This window comes from Mastigoproctus giganteus, chromosome 10 (genome assembly GCF_048544385.1).
Source record: "Mastigoproctus giganteus isolate SK-2022 chromosome 10, ASM4854438v1, whole genome shotgun sequence".
Lineage (NCBI taxonomy): Eukaryota > Metazoa > Arthropoda > Arachnida > Uropygi > Thelyphonidae > Mastigoproctus > Mastigoproctus giganteus.
In genome coordinates this window covers 46,688,046-46,708,246 of record NC_143584.1, presented here as the reverse complement: position 1 = coordinate 46,708,246, position 20,201 = coordinate 46,688,046, and the positions used below count along the sequence as shown (strand labels likewise).

The window sequence follows — 20,201 nt, the reverse complement described above, 5'->3', positions numbered from 1 at the left end:
CATTCAGTCAGATTTACATTGCACGTTATACAGTACACATGCATTGCCCACTTTTATCCTTATCACCCATGTGACAACCAAAATAAAAACAATAAGCTTGTTTCATCTTATCTGTGATTGATCATCATTGCAACTTCACTGTAAATTATCCACAAACATAGCAAAAACTGTTTGGCAAATTAATGCACCCAGTGTTTTCGTTCCATTTCACGAGTTTTCACAAGGCCAAAAACGGAACTTTAAAACACCACAACCTACCACTAGGTCTTACAAATTGAAACTAACCCCAAAAATGTACATTTAAAGGTTCAAGATAGCTTGTAAACAAGTTGTCTTACATAGAGGCACCTGGCCGCCAGAAATATAGTAAGGTCCAAATGTGCTACTGCAAAATAACGATTATAGCAATATAACTCAGAGTGGCCACTCCTTAGGGCCATAAAACTAAAAAGAGATAATAGTATACCATTAAAAAACACAGATATGTCTCTTTTGTTACAATAAATTTGACCAGGAAAGGTACAGAGTGCAATGTTTGATAGTTTCATTGATTTTGAAACGATTTTGTGTTTTTTTAAACTGTTTTTGCATTTTTCTAAAAAATGTGACATGATAGAAACTTTTTACTGTCATATTCGTAATCAGCACATACAAATTAAAAAAAAAAATGCTTACTTTCACCCATGTTAGCAAAACAACCTTGTTGACAAGTATTACTTTGACTTAAAAAAAGTTATTAGTTAATTCATTAAGTTGTTCTAATCATTTGCCTAACTTGAAATGTAGGATTTCAAATCTATGGTTTTTGCTTTTACTCAGCAATACTTTTCATAAAAACAGCTACCCACTCTGTGGAAATCTGACATCTTCCTTACCATGGAATATTACTCTCACATCTGAAATGGTGCCCCCATAACCTCTCTTGGGCTTCTAGACTCCATTCAGAAGAGGGCAGTTAGGTTAATTAATGATTTATCTCTTACAAAGTCTCTCCACTCTCTGTCTCATAGATGTTTCTGCTGCTTGCTTTTTCTATAGGTACTTCTGTGGGCACTCTTCTTCTGAATTTAGGAATATTTGTACTTCTATAATTTCCTCTCTCTCTCTTTCAAACCAGTCCAAACATGTGGTGCAATCAATCAGCATCATTTTACTGGCTAACTTCAAACTCACACTACCAACTTATCTTCTTCCTGATTTATTCCTTCAGCTTCTATTTTTTGGAACAACCGTTTTTTGACCTTTGCACGTATTTCCTGAAAATTACAATCTATAGAAATTCAAGTCCAGTGTCAACAAGTATCTTCTTTCATCTTCTCGAGCTTCAAACCATATATACTAAATGCTATTGAAACATTTGGAACCAGTATGGTCACTTACGAACAGTTGTTTTAGATTACAAATACTTATATCAGTATTCATCAGTCAGGTAATGCAAATCTTTAAAAGTTAAATTGTGCACTGCAAGTTTATTGACTAATGTTTTTTTTTCAGAAGATGAAAAGGTAACAAACATTAATAAACTTATCCTTGAGTGTAAGTATACATTGAAATGTTGATAAGTGTGAAGACATCTAAAACAGGAAATCTCCAGGCAGTGAAGAGTTTTATTTAAATCACAGAGTTTAATTTTAATTCATCATAATACTTGATTGAAAAATATGCTCTTCCTATCTTATATTAGAATAATATAATCCTTTAAAATTTATTGGATATGAAAAAGACATGTGAATAACAAGACTTAGTGTGGAACAGAAAAGACAAGGGCATCAATAAATGTATATTTATTTTCAAATAATGTGAGAAATCTAAAACTACTTACAGCTGCCTGTTTAGCACAAAATAAATCCATGCACCAGACATCTTACAGGATGTACAATTTGTATTATTTATTTATTTATTTATGTTTTTTCAATAAATAGACTTAACTGAAATAAATGTTTTTTAGACTGAAATTGAAAAAGCCATGGAAGCACTAAAGCAAGCAGTGGATGTGTGTAACAGGCGCAGAAGAAAGACAGCAATGAATTATGTGACCAAAATTATTAAAAGGCCAGACTATAATCATTTTACAGAAGGTAATCATTATGTGTAGATTAGCTGTAAACTGTTTTAAAAAAATTAATTTTGTATTTTTTGTTATTTACTATTATTTTATTTTATTTTACTGCTATTTTATAACAGTAGTTAGTTTAAGTACTATTTTTGAATTTTAAAATTATTGCTAGTACACAAAATAAATGCATGCAACAATATATAATTTCATATAATTAGAATAAATTTGGTATGCAAGACCTTACATTTGAGGAAATTTGGTATTCCACTTTTGAAAGGTTGCAAATTCCAAAGTTAGTCTCCTCTAAATAATAATTTTTGATGTGCAGTATGATAAGGAGCATTATCATGTTAGAAGAATAGTAATTTTGAGCAGTATATATTGGAGGAAGATTTCACTAGATTACAGAAATAGAAAGAATAAATGAAGAAGTTGAAAATTTAGTTTGGAAAGTTTGGGACTTGAATGATGAATCAATGTACTGACTGTTTGATATATGGGTTCATGTTGGTTTAGAAGAATGGGTGGAAATAGATGCCATTTGAGAACAGCATGGATGGAATACCTGTAGAAAAGGCATGCACAAAAATTGAACATCTGTGCGATTGGAAATGGTGAAACCAAGTGAAGAATTATATTTTAGCCTAAAAATCTGGGAATTGTACATGGACATAGGTGAAGCAGGTTCATTTTTACAGTTGTGACAGAGTTAAGTTTTAGGACTGAAGTTTAACTTTTCTAGCTCCAGTGGAGAATGTCCTTAAGATTTAAATTTAAGTAACTGAAAATATATACATGCATACCTTGCTAATATGGTGGGTTAGATTCCAGACCACTGCCATAAAGTGAATCACAGCTTTTTTTTCATTTGCCAGTGCATATAAATGCCTAAAAACATATTTACACTATCATTTATTAAGTGCGCAATAGCGATAGGCTTAAAAAAAGATGTAAAAATGATAAAAAAAAAATTACTACAGTACTGTATTGCTAACCTTAAAATATTTTCATCCTTTGCTTGTGGTGACTGACGAATGAACATTTTAGAAGTAATTATGGAAGGAAGGCTGAAGGAGATAGTAGTGCATCATCTGAGCCTTCAACAAATCTTATTCTCTTTGCTGGTGGAGAGCCTTGCCTTGATGTTGATAGCTGTTGAATGGTAGGATTACTTGCTGTTGAAGGTTGGGGGTGGCTGTGGCACTTTCTTAAAATAAGACAACAAATAAGTTTGCCTCATTCACTGACACTTCCTTTCGCAAAGGATTTCTCTGTGGCATGCTATAACTGTTTGATAGTATTTTACCCACTGTAGAACTTCTTTAAAAATTGGCGGCAATCCTCTCAAAGCCTGCCATTACTGTATTAAGTAAGCCAGTGTAGTGTTCTAAATCCTTCGTTGTCATTTCAGCAATGCTCGCTGGATCTTCGTCAGGATTAGATTCCATCTCAAGAAGTAACCTTCTTTGCTCATCTACTAAAAGCAAGTCCTCATCTGTTAAAGGCTGATCATTTGAGATGCCAGCAATTTAGCCACATCTTCAGGCTTCACTTCCAGTTCCAGTTCTCTTGCCATTTCCACCACATTTGCAGTCACTTCCTCAACTGAAGTCTCCGAATACTTCAAGGTCATCCATGTGGGTAGGAATCAACTTCTTCCAAACTCCTTGTAATGTTGATATTTTGACCCTCTTCCCATGAATCACAAATGTTCTTAATGGCATCTAGAATGGCAAATCCTTTTCAGAAGGCTTTCAATTTATTTTGCCTAGGCCTATCAGAGGTATCACTATCTAAGGCAGCTATAGCCTTAACAAATGTCCATCTTAAATAATAGGACTTGAAAGCAGATCTTCGTTGATAGGACTTGATTCATGGGCTGCAGAATACACATTGTGTTAACATGCAAGAAAACAATGTTAATCTGCTCGTACATCTCCATCAGAGCTCTTGGGTGGCCAGGTGCATTGTCACTTATTGGTAATATCTTGAAAGGAATTTTTTTTTACTAAGTAGTAGGCCTCGACAGTGAGCTTAAAATATTCAGTAAACTACGTAGTAAACAGATCTGCTGTCATCCTGGCTTTGTTGTTCAATTTATAATACACAGGAAGGCTAGCTTTAGCATAAGTTTTGAGGGTCCTAGGATTTTCAAAATGGTAGATGAGCATTGGCAGTCCTAGATGGCATCTTCTTCCAATATAGGGCCATTTTGTCGATGTTGAAAATCTGCTGCTTAGTGTAGCCACCTTCATCAATTACCTTAGCTAGCTCATCTGGATAGCTTTCTGTAGCTTCTGCATCAGCACTAGCTACTTCACCTTGTACTTTTATGTTGTAGAGATGGCTTCTTTCCTTAAACCTCATGAACCAACCTTTGCTAGCTTCAAACCCCTCTTCTACAGCTGCCTTTCAGCCTTCATAGAATTGAAGAGAGTTAGGGCCTTGCTCTGGATTAGGCCTTGTCTTAAAGGAATGTTGCGACTGGTTTGATCTTCTATCTGGACCACTAAAACTTCCTCCATAATGGCAATAAGGATGTCCCGCTTTCTTATCACATTCATGTTCACTGGAGTAGCACTTTTAATTACTTTCAAGAATTTCTCCTTTGATTTCACTACTGTGCTAACTGTTTGGCTCGCCAAACCTAGCTTACGGCCCATCTTGGGTATTCAACATGCCTTTTTCACTAAGCTTAATCATTTTTAGCTTTTGATTTAAAGTAAGAGGCTTGCAACTCGTCTTTTCACTAGCACTACACTTAGGAGCCACTGTACTGTAGTTAATAATTACAATAATAACAATAACACAAGTAAAAAGTTTGAGAAATTTTGAAAATTTCCAGAATATGACACTGAGACAGACTGAGTGCGGGTAACAAAATGGTGCTGGTCGACTCTCTTGATTCAGCTTGGAGTCAGCTGATGTGCACGTAAGTGCTGAAAATCCCCTTAAGAGCAAGGCAAACACTGAATATAATTGAAGAGTGCCGTATTAGCAAAGCGTTCTAAAGTGAAGCACCTTAAAGTGAGTTGCACCTATATTGAGTAGTTGCAGAGCAATATTTGTCAAAACAACTTGTGGCAGAAGATTTCAAGCAATTAAGGTTGGTTGTGCAGAGCAAGATTTGTCAAAGTGGAGATGTAAGTATACTCTAATTAGCAAGAATACCCTTATAAAATATTGGTTTATATTTTTAAAATTGCAAGTTTTATATATGATAAAATCTCATATATAAATCATAAACCAAATTATTGGACCTGTGAAATGATGTGTAATCTTGATTTCATTTTGTTGTTAACAGAAATATTGATCTTAATGTTTTGTTTTATATTTTACTTATTATTGCCACCCTTTGCAACTCCTGGCATTTTTGCCACAATGGGCACTATTGTATGCACATTGTCTGTATTATAAAGATTGCTAATTTTGTTTATTTGTTTATTTATTTATTTATTTTTTATATTTAATTGGATAATATGTTGTGTTTTGAATGGTAAAATCCTGTTAAAACGGTGGAAGGTGTATGAATAATTTCATCTGCAAAGAGAGCCAAACTTCCCAAAAACTCTCATTCATTTCACAAATATGATATTCTGGTCTCAGTCCCAATTTCAATGATGTCCATTTCCATCTACGATTTGCCGAGCTTCACTTACTTTGCTTTACAGAATCTCAGTTATTGGTTGACTCAACCACCACCGCTCATTTCAGTTACCCTAATTACTGTTTGGTGGTTCTTTTGTTTCAAAGGTGGTATTTTTGAATGTGTGCTCTGATATATTTCTTATTAGAGACTTGCTAATCTGGGACTCCTCTTTTTGATCTCCTCTCCTTAAAATATATCCCATTACTTCCTCTCCTTAAATCAATAACATTCTGTCAAATTTGTCTTGCCTCAGTTCTCCCATCTCTACAAATCACTTGAAACTTTTTGATTTGGTGTCTTTGAAACTCTACTCTCCCTCTCCCATCCAACCTTCCTAACAGTGAGAATTTCTTTGGTGATTTTAATGTTCACAACACCAACTGGTTTCAATTTTATAGTTACAAAGACATAGATGAACAAGATGTTGAAGCTTTTATTATCACCAATGCCTTTGCACTGCTTGTTCATCTATGAGCCAGAATAACAGACAATACTAACCCACTGGCTGGAAATGTGGCAGAACCAACACTCGATATTTTCCTTGCCAACAACCCTTCAAAGTACATAGTTAGTGGGCCTCTAGTTGCCTAATATCAAAACCCGGTGATGGTAACTCCTCTCCAATGGAGTTGCTTTCTCATAGTAATTCTCAGCCTGGTGTCATTTAGCAGTACAAAATAGGATGATCAGTGTGATTTTTATTCTTCCTTTCCTTGGCTGGGCTATGTTTTCAAACCTTTCAATCCTAATGTTTTCTCAGATGAGAAATTATTTTTTAAGAAATTTCTCAGAAGAGAAATTATTCCTGTAAGGATATCTTTATTCCCCATTCCACCCTAAAATCTTTTTCTTTAACTAAATAAATGTTTTATTTAAATAAATTTATACAATAAATATTCCAAGGCTGCTCAAGATAAGATTTAAATCGACACAATTGGCTTCTATCCAAATCTCCAGCTTCATTTTCTACTTATGCTATAGTTCACAAGAGTTGTAAAACAGTTATTAATCAATTCAAACTATTCTGAACAGGCTAAATTTAGCCTGTTTTTTTTTTTAGTTTTATTAATTCAGTAATGCTAGGAATATACACTGAGTGATCACCGAATTCTGACCACCTACCTAATACAGTAGGTCCTCCTTTTGCCCTCAGTTACAGCAGCTATCTGATATGGCATTGCCGACCGGGCTAGCCGAGTGGGTAAAGTACCTACCCGGCAACCCAAAGGTCGCGGGTTCGATTCCCGCCTCGGGCTTGGATCAAAGTACTGCAAAAACATTGGGAGGTGCAATATGGCCACAGAAGCCGATGTGCCAACAACTACCAAATCAAAAAAAAAAAAAAAAAAAAAGATATGGCATTGATTCAACAAGATGTTGGAAGCATTTGGGAAGTATGGTCAACCAAGCTGTATGTAATGCTGTCAGCAATGCAGGTATGGAGGTGATTGGTATATCCAGAAGCCTGATATGACTTTCCATAGTGTCCCACAAGTGCTCTATGGGATTGATTTCGGAGGTCAATGTGGGACTCCTCTTACTGGAAGTCAGAATTGTGGTCCTCCAACCATTCCTGCACAACAAGTGCCTGATGGCTCGGCACATTGTCATCTTGGAAGACACCATCGCTATTTGTGAAAAGTGTAACATAGTAGGGTGTACACAGTCAGCAAGCAGTTGACGATAGTGGATACCACTGCACATGCACCAGGGGTCCAAGTTCCTGCCAATGAAACATGCCCCACACCATACAACCGCCTCCACCAGTGTGCACTTTTGATACCATGCATGATGGATCAAGAACCTCATGTTGTTGATGCCAAATCCATACACAACCAGCCACCGTGTGGAGTAAATAACATGATTCATCAGACCAGCACACCTTCTTCCAGTCTTCTAACGTCCAACTTGCATGCTCTTTGCACTAGGCAAGTCTTTTATTGCCAATGAACCTTGGTCAGGAGAGGATGCCGTAGGGGTCGTCTGCTGTTATAGCCCATATGTGCGAGCGTGTGACGCATGGTCATACCAGCTATTGTTCTGGTTTGGCCCATGTTGTATTGGGTAGTCAACTCCTAAACAGTGCTGCACCTGTTCGCCTGTACAAGTTGGACTCATCGCTCACCTCTAACATCAACCTTTCGCTGACCTTTGCAGTTTTGCCATTGGGTCGTTGTTTGACCATTTTGATGCCAGTCCTGGTACAGTTTAACTACGGCGGCTCTCAAACACCCCACCAGTTCAGCCATTTGGGAAATCAAGGCACCAGCTCATCGAGCACCCACAATCTGTCCTTTATCAAAGTCCGATAAATCCTTTCTTTTACCCACCATGCTCAGAATTTTACTACCTACTGAACCACTGACACCTTATCTATGCTATGTATGTTGACTAACTCCGCACTCTCGTACCTCACGTGGTCAACGATCACATTCAGTTTTCATAAGGGTGGTCATAATCCGTTGATCACTCAGTGTATATCATGGTCATTATTTCCACGCTGATTTCTGTGAAACCACTAATATGGAAAATATTGGTGGGTTTCATAGAAATATCTATTTCACAGGAATACCTATGAAATAGATATTTCTGTAAAAGTAGACAACCCATTGACAATGCTCCATGTTCCTAGCTTGTTCTAGCAGCAGTTTTCTTATCATGTTGACTGTGCTGGGAGCCTGCTCTTTTAGCATTAGTAGAGGTACATGATGCAAGAAAGCAAGCTTATGCAGCATTGGCCAAAAAAAAAAAGAAAAAAAAAAAAGAACACGCTCCCATTTCACCCCCTCCATCGTTCCAAGTACCTGTCCAGCTCAGCCTTAAATTTATTTAGGCTATCAACTTCCACAACAAAAGATGGAAGTCTGTTCCACCAACCAACCATCCGCTGGCTAAAGGCAAACTTCCACGCATCTATCCTACATCTGTCTTTCCTCAGTTTGAATTTATGCCCTCTCAAATGATTATTCTGAGCAAGAGGAAGAATTCCATCAGCTTTGAGCATGTTCAAGCCATTCAAGGCTTTATACATCTCAATCAGATCACCTCGCAGGTGCCTAGTCTCCAGACACTGTAATTTACAAAATTTAAGCCTTTCTTCATAAGAGCAACCCTTTATTCCATTCGCTAATCTTGTTGCCCTTCTCTGTACTTGTTCCAATAGCTTTACATCTTTCTTAAAATGAGGCCTCCAGACCCCTGTATACAGTACTCAAGGTGTGGCCTGACCATTGCCTTATATAAAGGGATAATCACCTCCTTATCCCTGCTAGAAAAATTCCTGTATATCATTGACAAGACACTATGAGCTACTCTTGCAGACCGTCTGCACTGCTCAGAAAACTTCATATCTGCCTGCACAATTATCCCAGGTCATTTTCGTTCTCTACCACTGTTAGTGTAGTACCACGGAGTTGATACGTCACTCTGGGGTTGCTGCTTCCCATATGCAGTACTTTACATTTGTCAATGTTAAACTTCAGTTGCCACCTCTCAGCCCATCTGCTCAACTTTTCTAGATCTTGTTGCAGCAGCGTACTGTCATTAGTGTCCTTAACAACCCTGCCAACCTTCGTATCATCTGCAAACTTGGACATTAAGTTTGATATACTCTCATCAATATCATTTATAAATACAGAAAACAACAATGGACCCAATACTGAACCCTGAGGGACTCCACTAATAACATTAGTCCATGATGAGCAGTGTCCATTGATTACCACTCTCTGTCTTCTCCAACGCAACCATCCCTTTATCCATAGCAGCAATTTGCCTCCAGTGCCACACTGCTCTAATTTGTGCAGCAGTCTTCCATGTGCACTTCCTTTTGGCAGTCAATGGGCAGAATGCATGCTAAGTGACATTTGTTTGTCAGTTCAGCCATTTTACTCACATGACATTCTGCTATCAATAACTTTGGCTTTAGGCAATGCCCATAATCTTCAAATAAACAAGCAGAAGCATAAGAAATGTCTGGAGATATCTTATATTTTGTTTTAAAATAAAATTACTGATTCTAGAAAATTTAAAATGCATTTAATTCAAGAAAGGGTAGCATTGCATTACATTCTAAATTTTGACCAAAGATCAGAAGGAGTGTTTTAAATGACAAATAACTATGTTGGGCAGTTAGCATCTTTGTCATATATTTTATGCTTTGTCGCATTAGCATTAGTAAAGACACATGATGCAAGAAAGCAAGCTTATATAGCCAAAAAATAAATAAAAAATAAAAAAATCTTCTAATTTCCCCCATTCAGTTGCTCCAGATGTTTGTCTAGTTCTGCCTTGAATCTATTTAAACTATCAACTTCTACAATGACAAATGGAAGTTTGTTCCAGCAATCAACCACATGCTGGCTAAAGGCAAACTTCCACACATCTATCCTACAACTGTCTTTCCTTAATTTGAATTTATGCCCTCTCAGGCAATTATTCTGAGCAAGAGGAAGAATTCCATCAGCATTGAGCATGCTCAAACCATTCAAGGCTTTATACACCTTAATCAGATCACCTCACAGATACCTTGTCTCCAGACACTGTAATTTGTAGTGTCTGGAGACTAGGCACATATATTGCTCTATTATAGAGTACAAGAATTGTTCCAATAGTTCTCAAACATTGAAACACTGGTGTTCTTCAAGCAGGACTGAGCTATTCTACCAGTGAAATCTAATAATGGATGGCTGTCTTTTTCCAGTTTTCTGAAAAAAAAAAAAAATTAATTGGTAGATTTTTCTTAGATTTTTTGTGCTGCTGCTACTTGTCAGCTAACAAGCACTAACTCAATGGCAAAACAGATAAATGAGTAGCAAACAAATGTTTAAGAAGACAAATTTACTAAAAAGGGGTTTAAGGCTGAAAGCCTTAGACTATGGGAAATTTACTAGACTAACAAGTTAGCAAAGCATCATTTTAGTTGTAGTAAAACACAAGTAGGTGAAATGGCATTGTTTTTGTTACATCTCATATTGTGAATGCCTTCACAGTGAGTTTCCTGATATTGCACTACTTCGAAGCAATGCTTTGCCAGTAGAGAAGACTAATGTTACTTCTTCCAAGCAGATAATACCACCCAGATGGCACCCTAATTTCCCGTAATCTGAAAGCCTCAGATTACTGGAAATTTATTAGATGAACAAGTTAGTGCAAAGCATCATTTTAGTTCGTAGTAAATCACCGAAGAGTGAAACGGAATCACTTTTTATTAAATCTCATATTGTAATTTGGCATCTCTTATACTTTGGAGTTAGATGTCATAACTAGGTAATCAAAAAAGGAAATAAGCAAACCCTTAGCCATAATTATGATAGCTTCCTTGGACTCAGGGGGAGGTACCCATGGACTGGAGATGTGCAAATGTTACCCCAATTCACAACGGAGGAACAAAGGGTGACACAAGAATTATAGACCTGTTAGTTTAACTTCTGTTCCAAGGAAATTAATGGAGGCACTGGTTAAAGAAGCACTGCAGGATCTACACAAGACATCAGTTATAGTTTGGTATTAGCATGGGTTTGTTAAGAGGAAGTCTTGTCTGACCAATTTGATTGGATACTATGATGTGAGCACATGGGAACTAGATGCAAAAAACAGTTTTGATATCATATACTTGGATTCAGGAAATCTTTTGATACTTTGCACATGGAAGACTACTGTACAGATTGGAGCAGTATGGCATTAAGGGCAAATTGCTGCTATGGTTAAAGGGATGGTTGTGTGGGAGAAGACACAGAGTGGTAATCAATGGACACTGCTACTCTTCATGGACTAATGTTATTAGTGGAGTTCCCCCGACTTCAGTGCTGGTCCATTGTTGTTTTCTGTATTTATTAATGATATTGATGAGGGTATATCAGGCTTAATGTCTAAGTTTATAGATGGTACAAAGTTTTGCAGGGTTATTAATGACACTAATGACAGTACACTACTGCAATAGTATCTAGAAAAGTTGGGCCGAGAGATGCTAATTGAAGTTTATAACATTGACAAATATAAAGTACTGCATATGGGTAGCAGTAACCCCAGAGTAACGTATCAACTGTGTGGTTTGAGAATGAAAAGGACCTGGGGGTAATTGTGCAGTCAGATATGAAGTTTTCTAAACAGTGCAGACAATCTGCAAGAGTAGCTCATGGTGTCTTGTCAATGATATACAGGAATTTTTCTAGCAGGGATAAGGAGGTGATTATCCCCTTGTATAAGGCAAGACCTGTATACAGTGTCAGGCCACACCTTGAGTACTGTATGCAGGTCTGGAGACCTCAGTATAGAGAAGGGAAACAAGATTAGCAAATGGAACAAAGGGTTGCCTTTACAAAAAAAGGCTTAAGTTTTGAAAATCAAGTGTCTGAGACTAGGCACTTGAGAGGTGATATGATTGAAGTGTATAAGGCTTATACATTGAAGTTTATAAGGCTTAGTGTATAAGGATTGAAGTGTAGAAGTGTATATAATGGTTTGAGCATGCTCAGTGCTGTGGCATTCTTCCTCATGCCTAAATTAATCGCCTGATGGGACATAAATTCAGATTGAGGAAAGACAGTTATGGAATAGATGTGCAGAAATTTGCCTTAATCAGCAGGTGGTTGATTGCTGGAACAAACTTTCATCTGTCGTAGAAGTTGCCAGCTTAAATAAATTCAAGGCAGAACTAGAACAAAACATTTGGAGTGAATGGATGAAATGGGTAAGGTTTTTTTTTTTTTTGGCTGCTGCTGTATAAGTTTGCTTTCTTGCATCATATGTCTCTACTAATGCTGATAATTGGGTTGTCACTCATTGAATCATGAGGGTAGCTACCTGCCCACCGATGAGAGACCAACAAGCTTTGAAATGGTGCTGTGTGTGGGTGGTGGTATTCACTGAGAATAAGTAACATTAGTCTTCTCTACTGGCAAAGCATTCAAGGTATTTCAATACCAGGCAACTTGTTGCGAAGACATTCGCAATATGAAATGTAACAAAAACTATGCCATTTCACCTATTTCAGTTATTTACTACTATATAAAATGATGCTTTGCACTAACTTACTAACCTGTCATCTAATATATTCATCTAGGAGAAGAATTTATTAATGTACATGCAGTTTCAAAATGCAGATATGCTATAATTTCAGTACACCTAATTCTGTTTTTACACGATAGATACGTTCCTGAAAAATACGTGTAAAAAAAATTCGTGTAAAAAAATACATTGTATTTATGGAAGAAAAGAAGATTGGTTCCGGATCTAAAAAATCAGTAAAAATAATTTAAAAAAAAAACACATAAAAATATTCTTTTTAAGCTTATTATTTTATTTCAACAAAATACACATGTAATAATATGTAATGAAAATGTATTAAAGTAAATTTGTATGCATATGAAATGAATTCTTCATGAACAAAAAAAATCTGTTTCACACATAACAAAATTTTATTCATTTTCACTTTCTGATAATAAACGGCACATACGTTTGCGTATGACTGAAATATCACTGCTATCACTAGAAATGTTGTGGACATCGTCTTCTTCCTCTATTAATGAAATTCTTTCTGTGATCTCTTGAGAAAAATCAGCACGAGTCTCCTCTGGTGCTGATGTTTCACCGGTTTTACGAACGAATTCAGTTATTAATCGTTGTGTTCGTGTTTTGGTTAGGCCGTTATATAATTCTCTGTAAGAGGCTGTCAACAATTTCAGTTCAAGTTGAAACTTCTCAGCGCGTTCCTCATTAGGGTCATGTTTGACAAAATGATTACCTAATTTTCTGGCCAGTTCCAGACCTTCTTTTATTAAATCTGCATTTAGAACAGGATCATTTTCTTCATTATCACTACGTTCTGTGGGATAAGGTGTCCCAAGAACAATCTCTAATATTTCATCTTCGCTTAGGGCTTTGTCGGTTAACAATTCATTAATATCTTCAAATGATAGATCACCGAATCCTTCTCCACCAATTTTGTGTGTCATTGTAATGATGTTGGGAAATGCGGTCGTATTAAGGATGATGGCTTTGTCGGTTAACAATTCATCAATATCTTCAAACGATAGATCATCGAATCCTTCTCCACCAATTTTGTGTGTCATTGTAATGATGTTGGGAAATGCGATCGTATTAAGGATGATGGGATCTTTGCTTTTTACACATTGTGGCCAAACCGCTTTCCAACACGCATTTAAAGTTGCTGGTTTTAATTCAGTTAACGCTAATCCAACTTGATTGATACAATCCATAATTGAGAATTTCTTCCACACATCAATGACTGTTAGTGTTTCATCATTCAGTTTGTCCAAAACGTGTTGGAATGTTCCTTTTACGTAGTATGTTTTAATTGTTGCAATTATACCTTGGTCTACCGGTTGTATCAAAGATGTAGTATTAGGTGGCAGAAATAAAATTTGTACGTTTGGGTGTTCCAAGACAGGATGGGCTGGGTGCATTATCAAGAATCAGAAGAACTTTAAATTCGAGACCTTTCAAATTCATATAACGTCTGACTTCTGGGACAAAACATTTGTTGAACCATTCTATAAAGATAGCAGTAGTCACCCAGGCCTTCTTGTTTGCCATCCAGTGAACAGGCAGTTTATTGATATCTACACCTTTCATTGAATGTGGGTTTAGGGCTCGATTTACCAGCAGTGGTTTCAACATATGATCTCCTGAAGCGTTAGAGGAAAATAATAAGGTCACAAGATCCTTAGCTACCTTAAAACCACCAGCAGTTTTCTGCGATTTGGCTACATACGTTCTGTTCGGCATTCGTTTCCAGAAGAAACCAGTTTCATCTGCATTCCACACTTGATCAGGAGTGTATCCTCCATCTTCAATAATTTTTGCAAGTTTCTGCGGGAATACTTTAGCAGCCGATTCATCTGCAGATGCAGTTTCACCTTTAATTTTTATATTATGAAGAGTATTCCTTTTAAGAAACCCTGTCATCCAACCTGTACTCACAGAAAATTCATACTTTCTGTTTAATTGAGATGAAGTGCTTGGCTCCTTTTCTTTAATCTGTCTGTAAATTCTTAGTGCTGTTTGCTTGATGGCATTTCCATCTACTGGTACTTTTTTTTGTGACTGGTCTTCTATCCATATTACCAGAGCCTTTTCCATTTTTTCCTTGACAATATCTCTTGTATATGATGATGAATTAACACTTACTTTTGTTCCAGAACATACCGACTTCCTAATTGCAGCTTCATTTTTCTTAATAATTCTTACGGTAGCTTCATGTACACCAAAATGCTTTCCTACAGACGTAGCCTCTTGTCCAGTTTCAAGACGATCTAAAATTTGAATTTTAAGTTCCAAAGAAATCGCTTTCCTTTTCATTTTGGTAATAGGCGAATTATTCGACATTATATTATAAGGGCTACCAAAAAATATCTCAGTTATAATTAATAAAAAAAGGTATGAAAAATTTGTAAACTTACAATTTATTGACTATCAGCAAAATTAATAAATTTTTATGTGCACAAATTTCACTAAAGATTCTTTCACTTTGAAATAGAGCGTACTACTAAATGTCTTCCGAAGATACAATGCACGAATACCGTAGATGTGCACCAAATTCAATAAAAACATTGACGATTCATAGATACCTAGACATACACATTGGTAAACAAAAGCACGCGTTTCAAAACGCACACACTAGCTGTTATCCAATCTATTGGTGCGTGTAAAATAGAAATGATACTAATATGCCACAAATTAAAAAAAAAAATTTTCTTAGAATTTAGGCAAAAAAAATTAATTGAAATCGTGTTAAATCAAAATGACTCGCGTAAAAAGAGAATGAAATTTTTATTTTGAATTTGTGTTAAATCAAATTCGTGTAAAAAAAGTTCGTGCAAAAACAGAATTAGGTGTATTATGTTTTGAAATTTATATAATTAATAGTATATTTATATTTTACTTTGTTTTTTCTGTATTTTAACTACCAATATGTGTCAGTCATTTTTCCATGAATTTGAAATTTATTTGTGGTCTCCTAATGATTTTTGCCATTATTTTCTGGCCCTGACATTGAATATTTATTCATTTATTATTTATTTATTCATTCATTAATATTAATACAGTGCAACCTTGATATAATGCACCTCTTCATACTTCTGTTTTAAATATACCATGGGTATGATCATGTCCCCCAAAACAAATTATGATAAAAAGTAGTGTTCAAGGAACTAACAATTTCATATTGGAAACTGAACAAATTGAATACTCTATAGACTCATATCTAATGTACATCCTATTCTGTATTTCCAAGAAGGGAAATTAGCTAAAAATTGGCTGCATATTTAGTATTCAGTTGCAGAGTAATTTTTGTAATTAACAGGCCTCATCAAAGACTAATTATTGAAGACACCCAGATTCTTCCCTCAGCTATAGATGCAATAAAAGAGTATATTGCAAGACATACTACATTGTGTAGTATGTGGATACAATAAAAGAGTATAATAAGAGACATACTACATTGTGTTTTACAAAGATATTAAATAGGTTTAGTAGCGTTTGTTAGCTTCTTATTTTGAATTTAACTAGTGATTTTTGAAAGTTATGACTCCCGGTGTTGGTGCCAATATTGTTGAACTGGCCGCCATATTGTAATCGATAAGAAATAGTGCAATTTATATATCTTGTACTGATAGCGTAAGGTATAACGTAATATGAAGCACTGTATTAGGAATCTGTTAGCTTAGTATGGTATTATCAATTAATCAAAAATATTTATTAATATTATTAAATTCTATGGTTAATTAAACTGTATTTAAATGGAAATCATGAACCCAGACAAGAGCTGTGAAGCAAAGATCACAGACTAGCGAGAGTGCTGTGACTCAGGGGAGAAACGAAGAGGGCAATTCTCCAACGCATCAGTCTCAAAAAATGTGCATAATGCGAAATGTTTGCTGAACTTTCTAAAATGGAGCATGATCTAACCAAGGAGGATGCCTAGAGTGTCAAGAAACTAGGGCACGAACTCAGCGTTCTGATGGGTGTCTATGAGAGCTTGAGGTGTAGGGTAAAAGTCCTCGAAGAAATTAATATGAGGGACCCATCAAGCTCTCAGCTGCGCAGCTCAATGGCAGAGCTGACTCCTGTGCATCAGGTAATACAAGAGGCAATCTCCAAGGCAGAATGCACTGGTCCCAAAGGAATTAGTTATTGTTTGTGACTATTGTCAGGGAGACGAGGAATATACTATGCAAGAAGGATAGGTCGAACAGAATCAGGTTATGTCTGCCATGAGCAAAAGTTGATGACGTTGTCGAGCACATATCTTTTAAGGGCACAAAAGGTGATATTGTTGTACACGTTGGAACTAATGACATTAAGAGATCTGTAGATTTACTCAACAAATACAGATTAATGTTGAAAAAAGTTTCAAGTTAGAGTTGAATGTGAAAGTGTCTGCAATTCTCCCCAGACACATTGGGAGGGAGTATATGATGAGAGCCTTGTCAATCAGTTCAGCTCTGGAGAGATTGTGCAAGGCTCATGGGGTAGAATTTTTTTTTCCAGCCTGGTCTGTGCTTGTTGACAAGAGAGACTGCTTCTACAGGGATGGGGTACACTTAAATAGAAAAAGTGCAAGCATATTTGATAATGCTATCGAGGCAGTGTTAGGTGGGTTGGAAAAGTGCTACCTTGGGGAGATACACAGACTAAAAGGTTAACAGTGGACACAGGCAGAGGCAAAAGTGATACTTGCACTGCTTCTATTGGAATGAGCAGCAGCATGGAAAGTAAGGCAATGGAGATTTCCAGGACTGTTGGAAGTCATAGTGGAACAAATAAAAACGTGGACTGTGTTAGGGAAAATTGCTGGGTAACTTAGGGTAACTAAGAGTAGAAACAGGTGCATGTATACTTGTATGTACACCAGTGCTAGGAGTATAGTTAATAAATTTGATGAGCTTGAGGTGCTAGTGAAGACATCAAAGGCAGATATTGTTGGGATATCAGAGACATGGTGTCACACAGATATAAGCAGTGCAGAATTGGAATTTGGGGGGGGGGGTACAATGTGTACAGAAAGGATGGACAGGACAGGAAGGGAGGAGGGGTTATGCTGTTAGTTAAGAAACATATAAAATCTAAGGATGTGCATCCAATGTGGTGTTGGTGGACAATGCAATGTTGAGTCTATTTGGTGTGACATAAGTACTGGGAAAGGAAAAATGAGAGTAGGTGTGTGTTATAGGCCTAATGAATCTGATGAGTATAATGAGCAATTGTGCAGAGAAATAGTGGGCCAGTAAATCAGAATGTCTTATAATGGGGGATTTTAACTTTCCAGATATTGACTGGAACTTGTGGGTTGGTCACTCACACACGAGCAAGACTTTTTTTGTATTTATTGGATGACTGTTTTCTACAGCAGCATGTTTAAGAGGCAACCAGAGGGAGTAATACTCTTGATCTGATTATCAGGTGATTATTCATGCATTAAGAATTTGCAGATAAAGGAACCACTGAGTGACAGTGATCACGATGTACTGATATGGGAATTACTTAAAGATGTAATTACCATCAAGGCTAAAGGGAAGGGCTTTTGTTTTGCTTTCATAAATTATGCTGGTAGTCAAGAAACACAAGAAACGCAGGGGTCTCAGACAGTTTTTAAATTCTATACAGTGGGATCAACCGATGATGTTACCAACGTTGAATTCTAAATGGGAAGCCTTCAGGGACTTACCCTTGTAGGCTACTAGGCTTTTCATTCTAACTAAGAAATATTGTTCAGGGTTCAGGCCTTAAATGGATGTCAGATGAATTAATGATGCTCGTAGCAGAGAAGAAAAATGTATGAGATGCATAGAAATTACCAGGTGACACAGAAGCCTATGGCAGATATAAGCGTGTCTGTAATCAAGTCGCAAAGGAGGTTAGGCAGGTGATGGCAGACTAGGAGAAATCTTTGGCAAAGGATGCAAAGAAAAACAGCAAAGAGTTCTTTACTTATGTAAACTGTAGAAGGAAAGGAATGAATCAGATTGCACCACTTAAGATAGATGGGTTGACTATTGATGATCACACTCAGGTAACTGAATGAGTATTTTGCGCCTACATTCACACATGAGAAGGTATTCAATGAGGGGAATTCCAGAAGTTTATCAAATTGTAACAGGGAGCTAAGCAATTTTGTAAAAACTGAGAGTAAAGTGGAGGAGAAATCATTGAAGTTGAACGTAAGGCAGGCTCCTGGAGTGGATGGGATCTATCCAGTTATATTAAAGGAGGCAGCAAACAAAGTAAGCAAACCCATCATTGGATTCAAAGGAAGTTCCTATTGATTGGAGGTGTGCAAATGTATCACCAATTCACAAAAATAATACTATGATGTGGTCACAAAGGAAATGAATGTCAAAAATAATTTTTTGATATAATATACTTGGATTTCAGGAAAGCTTTTGATGCTGTTGCACGTGGAAGACTGCTGTACAAATTGGAGAGGTATGGCATTAAGGGTAAGTTGCTACAATGGATAAAGGGATGGTTGAGTGGGAGATGACAGAGAATGGTGGTAATCAATGGACACTGCTCTTTGTGGACAAATGTTATTAATGGAGTTCCCCAGGGTTCATTGCTGGGCTCATTCTTGTTTTGTGTATTCATCAATAAGATTGATGAAGGTATATCAGGATTAATATCCAAGTTCGCAGATGATACAAGGGTTGGCAGGGTAGTTAATGGCAGTAAAGGCAGTGCTACTCCAACTGGATTTAGACAAGTTGGGAAAATGGACTGAGAAGTGGTAACTGAAGTTTAACATTGGCAAATGCAAAGTACTGTATATGGGTAGCAATAACCCAAGAGAAACATGCTAACTGTGTGGTACTACACTCAGGGAAGTGGAAAGTGAAAAAGACCTGGGGGTAATTGTGCAGTTAAATATGAAATTTGTTGAGCAGTGCTGACGGATTGCCAGGGCAGGTCTTTGGAGTCTTGTCAATGATATACAGGAATTTTGCTGGCAGGGACAGGGAGGTGATTATCCCGTTGTATAAGGTAATGGTCAGGCCACACCTAGAGTACTGTGTACAGGTCTGGAGGCCTCATTTTAGGAAGGATGTAGAGTTGCTAGAATGAGTACAAAGAAGGGCAGTAAGATTGGTGAGGGGAACAAAGGGGTGCTCTTACCAAGAAAGGCTTAATTTCTGCAAATTGTAGTGCATGGAGAGTAGGCACCTGCAACGTTTTTGATTGAACTGTATAAGGTCTTGAATGGGTTGAGCAAGCTGAATGATGATGGGATTCTTCCCCTTGCTTAGATTAAGAACCTGAGGGGGCATAGATTCAAACTGAGGAAAAACAGTTGTAGAATAGATGTGCTGAAATTTGCCTTTAGCCAGCGGGTCTTGATTGGTGAACAGACTTTCATCTTTTGTTGTGGAAGTTGATAGCCTAAATAAATATAAGGCCGAGCTGGACAGTCATTTGGAATGAATGGAGGGATGAAATGAGAAGGTTTTTTTTTTTTTTTTTTTTTTTTTGCTGATGTATAAG

General features: G+C 36.8%; 1 protein-coding gene across 1 annotated transcript in view; it reads left to right on the top strand.

Moving 5' to 3' along the window:
- Positions 1–20,201, top strand: part of LOC150079015 (tetratricopeptide repeat protein 39B-like) — a 358,313-nt gene that overhangs the window by 184,987 nt on the left and 153,125 nt on the right. The window contains exon 6 of the mRNA XM_090382637.1: positions 1,949–2,078. Within this exon, the coding sequence (XP_090238763.1) occupies positions 1,949–2,078 (130 nt within the window). The remainder of the gene's footprint in view (positions 1–1,948; positions 2,079–20,201) is intronic.